This window comes from Pelodiscus sinensis, chromosome 19, assembly GCF_052426305.1.
Source record: "Pelodiscus sinensis isolate ZL-2025 chromosome 19, ASM5242630v1, whole genome shotgun sequence".
Classification (NCBI taxonomy): Eukaryota; Metazoa; Chordata; order Testudines; family Trionychidae; genus Pelodiscus; species Pelodiscus sinensis.
This window is the reverse complement of record NC_143070.1, coordinates 21,781,337-21,796,897: the sequence shown is the minus strand read 5'-3', so window position 1 is coordinate 21,796,897 and position 15,561 is coordinate 21,781,337. Positions and strand designations below refer to the sequence as shown.

At 54.5% G+C, this 15,561-nt stretch overlaps 1 protein-coding gene across 1 annotated transcript in view; it reads right to left on the bottom strand.

Moving 5' to 3' along the window:
- Positions 1 to 15,561, bottom strand: part of LOC102449714 (uncharacterized) — a 54,907-nt gene that overhangs the window by 13,104 nt on the left and 26,242 nt on the right. The window contains exons 7-8 of the mRNA XM_089771521.1: positions 13,489 to 14,290; positions 9,562 to 9,992 (exon numbers count right to left, since the gene is read on the bottom strand). Of these exons, the coding sequence (XP_089627647.1) occupies positions 9,562 to 9,992; positions 13,489 to 14,290 (1,233 nt within the window). The remainder of the gene's footprint in view (positions 1 to 9,561; positions 9,993 to 13,488; positions 14,291 to 15,561) is intronic.

The window sequence follows — 15,561 nt, the reverse complement described above, 5'->3', positions numbered from 1 at the left end:
CTCTCATTGAACTGACCAAGGAAGAACCTGACCCAATGCAGAAATGCCGGCCCCAGGGCTTTGCTAGCTGAGGGCACAGGAATCCTTACCCAGCGAGGCCATAGTCTCATATGAAGGCTAGGACTATAACATGGTTTAAAAGAGAACTAGATAAATTCATGGAGGTTAAGTCCATTAATGGCTATTAATAAAGATGGGTAAGGAATGGTGTCCCTAGACTTTGTTTGTCAGAGGATGGAGATGGATGGCAGGAGAGAGATTGCATGATTCACTCCCTCTGGGGCACCTGGCATTGGCCACTGTTGGCAGACAGAATACTAGGCTGGATGGATCTTTGGTCTGACCCAGTATGGCCGTTATGTTCTAGCTCTCCTGCATGATGTCCCTATAGAGCAGAGGTCACCAACCAGTAGATCAGGATCTACTGGTAGATCTTAGAGCCTCTGACAAGGGATCCTGACTGGTTTGGCCAGGAGGCTATCAAGTGCTGGCACTTCAGCTGTCCCTTCTCCCCACTGCTGTGCATCTGCTGCCATTTGCCTTGGAGCTGGCCCCTAAGGAGCCTCCTGCTTTCTGTGCGGGGCATGGGAGGGAGAAGAGGGGTGCTGAGGCCAAGGTGCTCCCTTCTCCTGCTTTGTATTCTGTCTCCACAAGCAGAGAGAGGGCACATCAAGACTTGGGCAGGGGAGAGTTTGCTGGCTGCTTTTGGGAAGGTGCAAGGTCAGGTCAGGAGTGAACCTGCTTTATCCCTATTGCACCACCACCCAGGAGCAGAGATAAGCAGTGCCCAGCTGGAGCACTCCTTCATTCAAACGCTCTCACAGAGCCTGCACCAAGAACCCCCTCTTGCAACCCAACTGCTTGCCCCAAGCTCAGCTCAGGGCCTCTCTCACACTTCAAATCCCTTAACTCAAGACCAGAGCCTGCAACTCAACCCTCTGCTCCAGGCTGGTGAAAGTGACTGAGAATGGGGGAGGGAAGGAGGACAGAGTGAGCAGAGGCAGGGCCTCAGAGAAGGGGCACAAAGAAGGCAGGACAAGGGTGTCTGGGTTTGAGGTAGATCCTGGATTGCATTTACATTCAAAAAGCGATTTTGTGCTTAAAAAGATTGGAGACCCCTGCCTTATGGCATGGGGAGTCACCTGGCTGCTCCTCACCAACCACTGCTGAGCCTTAAGGAGAAAAGGTATTTGCATATGATTGTCCAGACTCTGAGGCCCCACTTGATGGCTTTCCATTTACACATTTCAAAAAACATGAAGTATTCCCCACTCCACATGTCCAATTTCACACACAAGAGAGACACATACCCCCCAAAATAAGACAAACAAAACCAGTGGATCATGACATGAAGATTGACGGGTTACATGAAATAATTTGCTCAAAGCATCTTTGAGTTCTATACATTCATGTCCATAGGTCTATTTCATAAAGCATTGGGGGGGGGGGGTACAAACCACCTCTGTTCCTAGTCACAGCCCAGATCTCTGCACCACTCCTACTCTCCTGCCCCAGGTCACGGTCCCCTACTTCACTCACACTCCTTCCCAGATCCCTCACCCCAATCCCTTACTCCAAGCTCCCTTCTGCAACCAACTTCCATCCCAGACCCCCACACCTCCTCCAGAAATAGCACAGAAGAGTGTGGCCTTCAACCACTTATCAAATTCTTGGAGTGGCCCCCCCATTAAAAATGACTGCCCACCCTTGTGTTAATGGCTTACGGTCAGAAAGAAAAAGATTCTTTTAACAGAATTTTTTGGAGTGTTGCCAATATCTAAAACTCTGACCATAATGATTTTTTTAAATCCCATGTTACTAATTAATACATGGATAACTGTGTTGCATTAAGGCCAGATCTATGCTGTGTGGTAGAGTTCTGGCTCTTATGAGTCAGAAATAGCATGTACTAGGTGAGATTCTAGTGTTGTGTCTTGCAAACTATAGCGACAGAAGCAGCTGCTTGTCAGAATGCACTACTTAGGGTGTACTGAGCATGCTCAGTAAGAGCTGCTGTACACTCTTGGATTCAGAGGCCACTTCTAGCTTTACAAGCATTAAAAAAAGGTTCAGGGGCACATTACAGTGGCGGGATGGGCAAAGTGAGCAGGGGGCAGAAATTATCTGACCAGGATGGGGGTCAAATAACTTTAGGTTAAGGCAGAAGAGGGACTGGAAGGGGAAAAAAATTAGGTGGGTGAGTCAGGAGCTGGGGTTCACCTCGGGAGGGAGAAGCCACCAGATCCTGATCCAGGGATGGAGGGGAAGAACTGGAGTCTGACTGAGGGAGAGACACTTCTACTCCCTGTGCAGAGGCGAGGAGCAGGAGCTGGGGTTTGGCTAAGGGGGGAGACACTGCCAGGCGCTATGCAGGGTGGGGGAGGAGCTGGGGTTTGGTTCAGTTGGAGACACTGCCAGCCCCCGTGTGGGGGTTTTGTTCCTACACAGGAAGGGACAAAGGGGTAACAGTTACCCAGGGGTGAACCACCTGCCAAGGATGCAAAGCAGAGGTGGGGCCAGAGAAGGAGTTTTATTTCCTCTCTCAGGGCAAAATGTACCAGGGAGGGAGTACAAGGCAGCTTCCTCACTGTGCTTTTAAAGGTTAGGGATGTTAAATTGCAGTTGGTAAGCTAACTCAATGGAATTACCATTGACTATTCGATTAGTTGATAAGAGGCTTAGCTCCTGGGACTGCAGGAGTTGGGACTGAGTAGTCCAGATTCATGCTGTCTCTGGTACTGGTGGGACCATACGGTGACCATATTTCAGACACAAAAATAGGAACACATTAGCCACGCCCCCAATACTGCTAGCCACGCCCCTGCCCTCTTACGTCCTGCTCACATGATACAGTAAGTCCCACACCTGGGGGGTAGTACTTCCAGGGTCAAGATGGACACAGGACTGGAAGTACAGGCTGTCAGGTGACCCCCTCTAAGAACTTCTCCCACCAATAGGGATGGATTTGGGCACTGTAGGAGACCCCCATGCAACTATACGGCAATTGCATTAACCAAGGCCCCAAACCTAGGGTCTCAGGACACTGCAGCAACTAGGTGTCTAACCTTGATTCAAGATGAGATTCACAGTCCTAATACTTTGCAATGTAGATGCAGCCCCCTTTGATTCAGACCCTGGGAGTCATCCAGAACTATCCCATAATTTCACTGGATAACTTCCTTAGTCCTCTTAACAGATGCTTACTGGTTCTAATAACTGGTAATCAGAAGGGGCAGAAGCAGCAGCTCATCTGCTGTGGGCAGGGGGCTACTTCAGCCTCATGGAGGGCCTGCTGCACGCAGGGGTTGCTCGTCTGGAGCAGTCTGTGTGTGGGGGGGCCTGGGACCCTGCAGGCAGGGACTGCTCCAGTGTCAAGATCAGCCTCTCTCTGTAGGGTGTGAAGGGGGTTCGGAGCCAGTGGCAATAAATTAGGGAAAATTTACATCCCTAATGAATGGACTGCAACTGCATTTTTTGACGTTACTGCAAAACTATCAAGTGTTCTCCATTTCCACAAGCCAGAGTGACAATACTGAACTAACTATGACAATTACAGGTGAAGAAGACCATGTCACTAACCCTCATCACCACATCTTGAAAAGTACATTTCCCATAGATATCAATGGGGCTGGGCTATTTTATATGAGAAATGCACATGTGAATTCCATCACGGCAATGCCTATGTTATGTAAATAAAACTTAAAACTACTAATTACCAAATAAGACCACTTCCCAACCTTCTTAAAAATGGCCCAATCCAATTTCATTTTAAGCTAGGATAGGGCCCAAACCAATCTGTTGCTATTACCCAACAAGATCGACTTAACATTTAGTCACCCTTCAAAAATATAAAGGGACCAATCAGTAAAAGCCCCACTACCTGGTAAAGATGTTAAGGACTAGTTAACTATCCGATAAGCAAATGTCAGATAGAGGCAGCAAAGGAGGGGCGGGGGAAAGGGTACTTCAAAGCAGCAGTGCTGCATGGAGCCTGTACCCAGGATACATTGTGCAGTGCTGCCACTTTGAAAAACCGAGCAGAGCCCGGGATCAGCTGGGGAGTCCCCAGCTGACCCTGGGTTCTGAGGAAATGCTACATGGAGCCCAGGATTAGTCCCTAGCTGACCCCAGGCTCTGCATAGAATTTAGACGGAACCCAGGATCAGCTGGGGACTGATCCCAGGCTCCAGTGCAGCATTTCAAAGCACACAGAGCCCCAGGTCAGCTCCCCAGCTGATCCCAGGCTCTATGTGGCATTTCAAAGCAGTAGAACAGCACAGAGCCTAGGGTCAGCTGGGGAGTCCCCCACTGACCCCAGGCTCCAGAGGGCACTTCCACTGTGAAATGCACAAGAGCTGGGGACTCCCGCTGAGGACTCTTGTAGATTTCAAAGATGGCATGCCGCATGCGGCCTGGAATCAGTGGGAAGTCCCACTGACTCCAGGCTCCACATGGGTGCTTCCGCTTTGAAATGCACAAGAACCACGGATTTCCTGCTAGCCCCAGGCAGCACACAGAGTTCTGCATTCCAGCAGGGGCTCTTGTACCTTTCAAAGGAGGAACGTGAAAGTGCCTGTCAAGTAAGTCGATGGAAATTGCATCAACTACTCGACTAGTAAGTTATTCCTTAGTTAACATCTTTACTGCCTGGTAGAGGTGATTTCTGAAGAAATTTGAATTTACTTCTGACAGCAGCATTTTCTCTCACTGGAAGTAGAGTCTTCAGCACAGGTTTCACTGTGTGTGTCAGAATAGCTCAGAAATGCGTTGTCACAGCAAACGCCATTCAGGTCTAGGCAATGTACAGCTCAAAGACAGAAGACCAAATCCCTTGAAACTGAAAGTCAAAACATCTCACCTCTCCACAGAGCTCACAAAGGGCGTGTTCACCCAAAGACACAAGTCATAACAACCCCCTCTATAGAGAAACAATACATCCTGCCTTTCTGCATACATGCCAGTGTTTTCAGGTGGCACCTTACCATGCCATTTAAATCATCCACTGCTTGGATGAGGAAGATTCACAAAGAGTCTATCCATCATCCACACCAGTGATTCGGTGATTTCATCGCTGTGGTAACAGATCCGATCTCTCTCTGAGGGTACATCTACACTACAACGTTAATTCGAACTAACTTAGTCTGAATTAGTTAATTCGAACTAACGCGTCTAGAACTAAAAACTAGTTCGAATTAGCGTTTTAGCAAGTCCACATTGAGTGGACCCTGAACAGGGCTTAAGGATGGCCGGAAGCAGTGCCAGCAGGGCATCAGAGGAGGACTTAGAGCGTGGAGATGCTGTCTCAGGCTAGCCAAGGGCTGCGCTTAAAGGGTCCCGACCCCCACCCCGGACAGACAGTTCTAAGGGGTGCCCCGCTTGCAAAGCGGTCCTGGCTTGGATTGCCCGGAGTACCCACACTGGGCACATCACACCACTCGGCCATCAGCCCGGCTGCACTTGCCGCAGGCTGCCATCTGGGGAGAGGGGGCAATTGGGGGGCTGCAGGAGAGCTTCCACCCCCAGAAGCCCGCAGAGCCAGCCCAGTCCTCCCCATCGGGCGCTCGTACCCCATTCCTCCCTCACCTCCTTCCACTTATCCTTCCCTAGCCCCCCTTCTTATTGATGTACAAAATAAAGATAACGTTTCTTCCAACATTGACTCTGTCTTTATTGAACAAAACTGGGGGAGACTGGGAAAAGGAGGTGGGAGAGGGGAAGAGAAAGGCTGGGAGAGGGGAGGGCAACTAACATGATCAGGGGTTGGGAACAGGTCCCAGATGAAGAGAGGCTACAGAGACTGGGACTGTTCAGCTTAGAAAAGAGGAGATGGAGCGGGGACAGGATAGAGGTCTCTAAAAGCAGGGGTTGGGTGGAGAGGGTGCATTCAGAACAGTTCTTCATGAGTTCCCATAAAGAAGGACTAGAGGACACCAAAGGAAAGGAATGGGTAGCAGGCGTCAAACTAGTAAGAGAAAGTTGTTGTTCTTCACAAAGCAAATAGTTAACCTGTGGAACTCCTTGCTGCAGGAGGCTGTGAAGGCTACAACTAGAACAGAGTTTAAAGGGAAGTGAGATCAAGTCATGGAGGTTGGGTCCATGGAGTAGTCTTAGCCAGGGGGTAGGAGTGGTGTCCCTGCCCAAAGTTTGTGGAAGGCTGGAGAGGGATGGCACGAGACAAATGGCTTGGTCACTGTCTTCGGTCCATCCCCTCCAGGGTCCCTAGGGTTGGCCGCTGTCGGCAGACAGGCTACTGGGCTAGATGGACCTTTGGTCTGACCCAGGACGGCCATTGTAAGCTCAGGGCTCAGGGTCGGGGGTCTCAGTGGACCCCCTTGATTTTCATGCACACCTGCTCCTGGGTGGCCAGGCTGGCAGCTCTCCTGCCCTAGACGGCCACTTTCCTGTGCCTAGTGCGGAGATCGTGGACGAGGTCTACGATGTCCGCACTAGCCCAGGAAGGTGCCCGCCTCTTGCGGTCCAGGGCAAGCTCCCGGGAGCCACCAGCCTGGTCCCGGGAAGAGGGGGTGGGCTGGGGGACATCGGGTGGGTGGCTCTGTGCCGTGCCAGCTGCAGGGTCTGCTGGCTGGGTGCTGGCAGGCTTGCACCTGGCACGGGCACCGTAGCCAGCCCGTGCCCCTTTAAGGGGTCCTGGGCCAGGAGGGGGGCATAGAGTTTCCCTGGTGTTGGCCAGAGTGGCCACCAGGGAAACCTGGGGAGGGCTAGCCTCCCACTAGTTCAAATTAAGGGGCTACACACCCCTTAATTCGAACTAGCTAGTTTGAACTAGGCTTAATCCTCGTAAAATGAGGTTTTCCTAGTTCGAACTAAGCGCTCCGCTAGTTCGATTCAAATTCGAACTAGCGGAGCGCTAGTGTAGCGGCTATGAATGTCAGTTCGAACTAACGTCCGTTAGTTCGAACTAACATTGTAGTGTAGACATACCCTGAGCTCTTGTGGAGCAGCAGGGAGGCTGCAGTGATCTCTCACGGGCAGAGGCCAGGACCGTCTATTTTAGTGTCTCAAACTTTTTGGTCTGGCACAATGTAAACTTTTCTGTGGACTGCCAGTTGCTAATGGAAACTCACTTTTAATTACATAATTACACCTGCACTATTTTGCTAGAGCTACAGCTAGACAGAATGGTTTAATTTAAATTATTAAACAGATTAAGAGTTTTAACTTTCTCATGTTAATTTATCAAACTTCATTTTAAATAAAATAAAATATGAATTCATGTCCAACAGAAAAGGTTTCAATGTTTTCTTTATTTATGGACAAGGGTAGGCAATCTTTTTTGGGTCAGGGACCTCTGAGCCACAGAAAAATCAGCTGGGGATCACACAAGTGAGAAACAAAAAAACTTTCCAAACCTCCAAGCCTCACTGAGGTGGTACCAAACTGAGACACCTCATTCCTCTGGTGTTCCACTGAGTGAGGAAAAGGGACAGGGAGGACTGAAGTTCAGGGTTTCCCTTAGGCCAGATTTTCTTTTCTGGTGAATTTCATGGATGCCCTTAGGTTCTGCGGTGGAGACAAAAATGAGGGGCTGCCAGTGTGTGGGACAGGGCTGCCATTGAATGGATAGGGATGGGGTGCAGGATCTGGAAGGGAGGTGGTGTGCAGAACGGGGAGAGGTTGCAAGGAATACATGGGAGGTAGGGTGCAGAGGCAGGCTGGGAGCAGGGCCAAGTCTAGGTTTTTTGCTGCCCCAAGCAAAACAATTTTTGGCCGCCTTACCCCCCCCCCCAAAAAAAAACCACTGGGAAAAAATTCTGCTGAAGGAAAAAAAAAGGGTGGGGGAGACCAATTGTTAAGCAAAAAAAGAGGACTCCAAGACTTAAACAGCATGTCCCCATTAAGAGTGAGTGCAGGGATGGGAACAGGTTGAGCACTAAGACCCAGGGGAAGCATTGCTTCCCCTTGGTCTTTTGGCCAGCAGCCACTCTGTGCTGGAAGCCTTGTGGAACCGGGTAAGCACAGGGGCTGGGGATGTTGGGGGCCGGGAGTGGGGAGAGGGGAGGCTGGGTGCTGAGTGTTTGTAGGGTTGCCACGTACCCGGCATTCTCACCTCCTGGCCGGGGAAAAAAAAATCAGAAAATACCAGACACCTCAGATGTCCAATATCTTTTATACCTTTTCTATATATCATTGTATTTGTTGGAATATATAAAATCATAGACTCCTAGGGTTGGAAGAGACCTTAGGAGGTCATCAAGTCAAGCCCCCTGCCCAAAGCATGATCAATCTCAACTAAATCATCCCAGCCAGGGTTTTGTCAAGCCGAGACTTAAAAGCCTCTAGGAATGGAGATTCCACCACCTCCCTAGGTAACCCATTCCAGTACTTCACCACCCTCCTAGTGAAATGGTTTTTCCTAATATCCAACCTAAACCTCTCTCACTGTAACTTGAGACCATTGCTCCTTGTTCTGCCATTCGTCACCACCAAGAACAGCTTCTTTCCATCCTCTTTGGAACCCCCTTTCAGGAAGTTGAAGGCTGCTATCAAATCTTCCCTCACTCTTGTCTTCTGCAGACTAAATAAACCCAAATCCCTCAGCCTCTCCTCACAGGCCATGTGCTCCAGCCCTCTAATTTTTTTGGTTGCCCTCCAGTGGACCCTCTCCAATGCATCCACATCCTTTCTATAGTGGGATGTAATACTCCATGAAGAGAGGTCTGGAATGGTGGGAAGGAGTTCATCCACAGTAGGCATTACTCTTTCCCTTCATTTTTGCAACCTAGAAAAATAGATATGTATGCAGCTACTCTACTTTGTTGCATCTTTTGCTTACCCTCATTGGCATTGTATAAAATATCTTCAGAGTTAAATTTATTGTAATCTCTGAAACTTGCTTATTCTGAAAGTTTGTCGAGTAGAAAGGGTTGATTCAATTGGAAATTCTATAAATAGTAATTAGGGGCAGGGATAATTGTTCATTAATATTCATTTTATGGAAGTTAACATTACTAAATAAGGTTTTAGAGAAAGTAGTGATTGTGATGCATCATAGGCACGTGATAACTGTTGATTTATATATGTGCTACCAATAAATGTGACATTTTGCTTTTCCCCCTGTGACGGGGTTTTCCGGGTGCGAGCACCTCGCCCCCCTTTTGCCCCAGCCGATCCCGGCCCTAGTCCGGGGAGAGGGGGACCCAGCGTACTCACCGTCTGAATTGGACTCTTTGGTTGCCCCACCCGGGGTCTTAGTAGCAGTGACTGGTTGCGGGGGCGATCACCCCTCAGCCCCCCCCCCCAAGGGACTGAGGGGGCTCGGCGGCCCCTTCGTCAGTCTTTCCAGCTCCTCGATTTGGCGGGATAGGAGAGAGTTGCGGCAGGGAAGGGGGAAGAGAGTGGGGGACCCGGGCCCTCCCTCACCTCCGGGTCCCAGCCCGAGGCCCTAAGCGGAGGTCGCCGACCTGTTGTCGCCCTCCACGGCGGACGGGGCTGCGGCCCCCTCAACTCGTCCGCCCACGGGCGCCAAAACGGTCCCGCCTCGGGCTCCTTCCACTCCCCGCTGGCTTGTCCCACTGGCGGAACAAGTTTAGGGTCACTCACCCCGCCGGAGTCGTCGGGCGCGTCCCAGGGCGAGCCGCCAGCTGCCGAGTCCATCTCGCCGGGTTGCCCCAAGGGCTGGGGGTTTGGTGCTTCTGGCCGCCAGGGCGCCCGCCGTTGTGCTCCCCCCCCTCTTGCCGGGATGCTCCCGGCTGTTATAGTCGCTGGGGGATGACGTCGGGGCGGTAGGCTCCGCCCCCCGGCGTCCCCCCTTTGCGGCGGTCCTGGCGTGCTCCCGGGTGCTCGGCTGGAGCGTCATTCGGGGTGGCCGGGGCGGCTGCTTCCTGGCCGCTCGTGCTTGGCCCCGCCTCCCGCTCCCCGCTCCTGTCGGCGCTGCGGGGCGCCCGGTCCTCAGCGCTGCCGCCTCGGTGCTCTCAGCAGCCGCGGCGGCCGCTTTTCCTGCCGCGGGGGGGGGAGGGGTTCCCCCGCGGGTTCAAGTGCGGACCCCGCCGGGTCCATCACACACCTCCCCCCTTTAGAGAGGCGAGTTCCCGGGTTTGGTTGTTCCCCTATTCGGGAAAAGAAGTCCGCGTTTTGGTGGGTAATCCTTGGCCGGTGTACCACGTTAAAGCAGTATGGCTGTAGAGCCAGGTACCACCGCATTATATGCGCATTTGTTTCTTTCATTGAATTTAACCAAACTAAGGGTGCGTGATCAGTCACCAACTTATATTTATTCCCCCATAAGTAATACCGTAGTGTGTCGACTGTCCATTTCACCGCAAGTGCTTCTTTTTTGATCGTGGCGTAGGCCTGTTCGGCTGGTAACAGTTTTCAGCTTAAGTATAGGACCGGCTGATCTCCACCCTGCTCCTCTTGGGCTAGCTCTGCTCCGAGTCCCACCTCCGAGGCATCTGTATAGAGGATGAAAGGTTTATCAAAGTCTGGCTGCCTCAGTACCGGGGCTGAAGCCAAGCTTTCCTTTAATGTTTGGAAAGTGAGTTCGGCCTGTGGGTTCCACTGGACCCTGGTTGGTTCTGCATTCTTTATCAGTTTGGTCAGGGGGGTAGCTAGGGAGGCGAACTGCGGTACAAATCTCCTATAGTAGCCCACCAGCCCCAGGAACTGGCGGATCTGTTTTTTTGTTGTCGGGGTCGGGTAATCTTTCAGGGCTTGTATTTTGCTGTAAATTGGCTTCAGCTTGCCCCGCCCCACCATGTAGCCCAGGTAGGAGACTTCCCGTTGCGCAAAGTGACATTTTTTTGGGTTGGCCGTGAGGCCCGCCTTACCCAGCATTGTCAGTACCGCTTCAATGTGGCTTAGATGATCCCTCCACATCCGGCTGTAGATGACAATGTCATCTATGTAGGCGGCAGCGTACGCCTGGTGGGGCGCCAGGACTCAGTCCATCGTCCGCTGGAAGGTCGCGGCTGCCCCATGGAGTCCGAAAGGCATGGTCTGAAATTGGAACAGCCCAAAGGGTGTTGAGAAGGCTGTCTTCTCCCGGGCCGGGGGGTCGAGAGGGATTTGCCAGTACCCCTTAGACAGGTCCAATGTTGTTATGTATAAGGCCTGCCCCAGTCGCTCCAGTAGCTCGTCCACTCTCGGCATTGGGTAGGCATCAAACCGGGATACGGTGTTTACTTTCCTAAAGTCTATGCAAAACCGCGTCGACCCGTCAGGTTTAGGGACCAGGACGATCGGGCTGCGCCACTCGCTGGCGGATTCCTCTATCACCCCCCAGCTTTGCATTAGCTGCAACTCCCGTTTAACCGTGTCCCACACCTTTCGGGGGAGGGTTCGGAGGGGCTCGCGCACCTTCCGGCCCTCCTCGGTGATGATCTGATGTAGACCCATAGTCGTACGGCCCGGTCTCATCGTGAGGGTCTTCCGATGCCGCCGGAGGACCTCTTTTAACTGCTCCTGTTGTGGGCATGTTAGTTCGGGGTCCCACCGGGGTCCTGGCTGCTCCTCTCCTTCCTCCACTCGGGGCCCCAGATCTTCTCCCTGGGAGGCCGGTGCTATCAACAGGGTCTCGCGGGGTACCCATTTCTTTAGCAAGTTAATGTGGAAGAGCTGTGTCCCTTGCCTGCTTCCCGATAGCTTTACCTCGTAGTCGACCTCCCCCACCCTTCTTACTATCTCAAAAGGTCCCTGCCACTGTGCTAGCAGTTTGGATTGGGTTGTGGGGAGGAGTAGCATGACCTGATCCCCCTGCTGGAAGTTCTGCTGGCGGGCGTGAGCGTCATAGTACCTTGTTTGGCGTCTCTGGCTCTCTTCCAAATTCAGTCGGGCGTACTCGCCCAGCCGGCTCAGCTTCTCCCGTAGCTGGGTGATATACTGGACCGTTCCGCATCCGGTGGTCGGCGCCTGTTCCCAGCCTTCCTTCAGGAGGTCCAGGATCCCTCGGGGTTGCCGTCCGTACAGCAGCTTGAATGGTGAGAAGCCTGTGGAGGACTGGGGGACTTCCCGTACTGCAAATAGGAGGCTGGGGAGCATTAGGTCCCACCCCCGAGGGTCGTCCTTTACGAACCGGCGCAGCATGCCCTTAAGTGTTTGGTTAAACCGCTCCACCAGGCTGTCGGTTTGGGGGTGGTAAACCGACGTCTGTAGCCGTTTGATCTTCAGCATCCTACAGAGCTCTTTAATGACCCGCGATGTCACGTTCAGGCCTTGGTCAGTGAGGATGGCCTGGGGGAGCCCGACTCGCGAGAAGATCCGCAAGAGTTCCTGGGCCAGGGTAGGGGCCTTGGTATTTCGGAGGGGTACTGCCTCCGGGTAGCAGGTGGCGTAGTCTATCACCACCATAATGAAGTGGTGTCTCCTCCCCGATGGTTCTAACGGTCCGACCAGGTCCATGGCTACCCATTCGAACAGGATGGCCACCACCGGGAGGGGTACCAAGGGGGCCCTTGGCACTCTGGCCACGCCGGTTTTCTGGCATTCGGGGCAGGGGGCGCTAAAGTCCTGCACGGCTCGGAAGACCCCAGGCCAGTAGAACCGTTGCAGCACCCGGTCCAAGGTTTTCTCGCGCCCCAGGTGTCCCGCCCAGGGGTTGGCGTGTCCCAGCTCTAATACTTCCCGGCAAAATCGGGTGGGGACCACCAGCTGCCTCCGCTCCTCCCCCCCCCTTTCCATCGTGACCCGGTAAAGTCGGTCTTCCCATACCTGGAATTGCGGGCCTTGGGCGGGTCGGTCCGGGCTTGGCTCCGTCCCTCCGGTCGCGGTCGCTTGGTCCCAGGCGTTTTGCAGGGAGGGATCCATCCTCTGCTCCGTCAGGAAGTCTGGCTCCATCCCTACCTCCAGACAGATTGCCCCTTCCTGGGGCTCCCTGTCCTTCCCCTGGCTTCGGGACTCCACTGCTCGTCCCTGGGGCGTTAGTGGGGTCCGGCTCTGCAGCAGGGCCCCGAATCCAGGCCAGTCTCGTCCTATAAGGAGGGGGTAGGGCAGGTCCTTGGCTTTCCCTACTTTCCATAGTAAGTCCTGGCCACCGCCGGTCAGGTGTACTTGGGCGGTGGGGTAGGCGCGGACGTCCCCATGGACGCAACGCATCCGGACGGGTTCTCCTTCCGGTTGGCTCTGGGAGATGAGGTCAGCCCTGATGAGGGTCACGGATGACCCGGAGTCGACCAGGGCCTTAACTGGCCGCCCTTCCATCAACATCTCCCGGATGACGCGGTCACTGGTACCGGTCGTCTTCGCCGCGGTCCCGGCGGGTTCAGCGTGCAGTCCATCATGGGGCAGTCCCGTTTAAAATGGCTCTCCTGCCCGCACTGGAAGCAGGGTCCCTGGGGTCCTGGTCGTGCCTCCCTCGGGGTCCGCTCTGCCGGCTCTCCCTCTTCGGCTCTCTCCGGCCGCTGGGGCGGCCAGACCGGGGCTAAACGAGGGACATTCTCCCGTCCTCGACGTACCCCGGGGGGGTATTCCCGCCCTCCGGGTTTCCCCAGGGGCCGGGGTCCTCCCGCCTTTGGACCGGGGAGTACCTCTCACCGGCCCCCGCTTTCTTCTTGCTCGGCCAGCAGGTGTGCCTCCATCAGGGCCACCGCCTCGTGGAAGGTTGCGGGTTGGTTTCTTCGGACCCATCGCTGCCCGTCCCGGGGTAATATGTGTAGGAACTGCTCCAAGACTATCATTTCCGTGACTTGAACCCAGGTCTTTTGTTCTGGTTCTAGCCATCGATTTGCCCACTCCCGCAACCGCTGGGCCACCGCTCGTGGTCTGTCCCCGGTCTTGTACCCTTCTTGCCGGAACTTCTGTCGACAGGTCTCTGGGGAGTGTCCTATTTGATCCAATATGGCTTCGCTCACCTTGACATAGTTCAGGGCGTCCGGAATTGCTAGGCTCCGATACGCCAGTTGGGCGGGTCCGCTCAAATAGGGGGCCAGCAAGGTGGCCCATTGCTCCGGCAGCCAGCGTGCTGCCGACGCCACCCTCTCGAAGGTGGTCAGGAACGCTTCGGGGTCGTCCTGGGGACCCAACTTGCTAAGTCGCAGGGGGAGATTGGATCCTTCCCCGGCTCCTCCTGGTCCTCCCGTGGTGGTTCCCCACCTCTTCTCTGCTGTCTGCCGCCACTGGTCCTGCTGGGCAGCCATCTCCTGAATCAGTAGTCTTTGTTGTTCCTGGAATTGACTCGTCAGTTGTTGGACCAGCTGCGCCTGGCGCTCTTGCTGGACCTGATTCTGTTGACGTTGGTTCCCCTCGAACCATTCTAGGAATTGCCGGGGTTCCATTGTTCCTTCCGGCTCCATGCCGTACTCTGGGGAAATCGCCCGGTTTTCCTGGTCTTGCTCGTCTGTGGAAAAAAATGTTTATGCCCACATTCTCCACCAGTGTGACGGGGATTTCCGGGTGCGAGCACCTTGCCCCCCTTTTCCCCCAGCCGATCCCGGCCCTAGTCCAGGGAGGGGGGGGCCCAGCATACCCACCGTCTGAATTGGACTCTTTGGTCGCCCCACCCGGGGTCTTAGTAGCAGTGTCTGGTTGCGGGGGCGATCACCCCTCAGACCCCCCCCAAGGGACTGAGGGGGCTCGGCGGCCCCTTCGTCAGTCTTTCCAGCTCCTCGATTTGGCGGGGTAGGAGAGGGTTGCGGCGGGGAAGGGAGTGAGGGACCCGGGCCCTCCCTCACCTCCGGGTCCCAGCCCGAGGCCCTAAGCGGAGGTCAGCGACCTGTTGTCGCCCTCCACGGCGGACGGGGCTGCGGCCCTCAACTCATCCGCCCACGGGCGCCAAAACGGTCCCGCCTCGGGCTCCTTCCACTCCCCGCTGGCTTGTCCCGCTGGCGGAACAAGTTTAGGGTCACTCACCCCGCCGGAGTCGTCGGGCGCGTCCCAGGGCGAGCCGCTAGCTGCTGAGTCCGTCTCGCCGGGTTGCCCCGAGGGCTGGGGGTTTGGTGCTTCTGGCCGCCAGGGCGTCCACCGTTACGCTCCCCCCCCCCCTCTTGCCGGGACGCTCCCGGCTGTTATAGTCGCCGGGGGATGACGTCGGGGCGGTAAGCTCCGCCCCTCCGGCACCCCCTCCTTTGCGGCGGTCCTGGCGTGCTCCCGGGTGCTCGGCTGGATCATCATTCGGGGCGGCTGCTTCCTGGCCGCTCGTGCTCGACCCCGCCTCCCACTCCCCGCTCCTGTCGGCGCTGCGGGGTGCCCGGTCCTCAGCGCCGCCGCCTCGGTGCTCTCGGCAGCCACGGCGGCCGCTTTTCCTGCCGCGGGGGGGGTTCCCCTGCGGGTTCAAGTGCGGACCCCGCCGGGTCCGTCACACCCCCAAAAGAAAATCCCATGCAATACTTTAAGTACAACACTGGGACAGGAAATTAAGAATTGGGACCGTCAGATTTTTCGGGACAGATCATCAGCATAAATAACAGCCACCAGGCTCTTACCACATAGACTCATAGACTTTAAGGTCAGAAGGGACCATTATGATCATCGAGTCTGACCCCCTGCACAGTACAGGCCACAGAATCTCACCCACCGACTCCTGGAATAATCCTCTCACCTATATCTCAGATATTGAAGCCTTCAAATACTTCAAAGATCCCAAGATGCAGAGATCCTCCAGCTGTGATC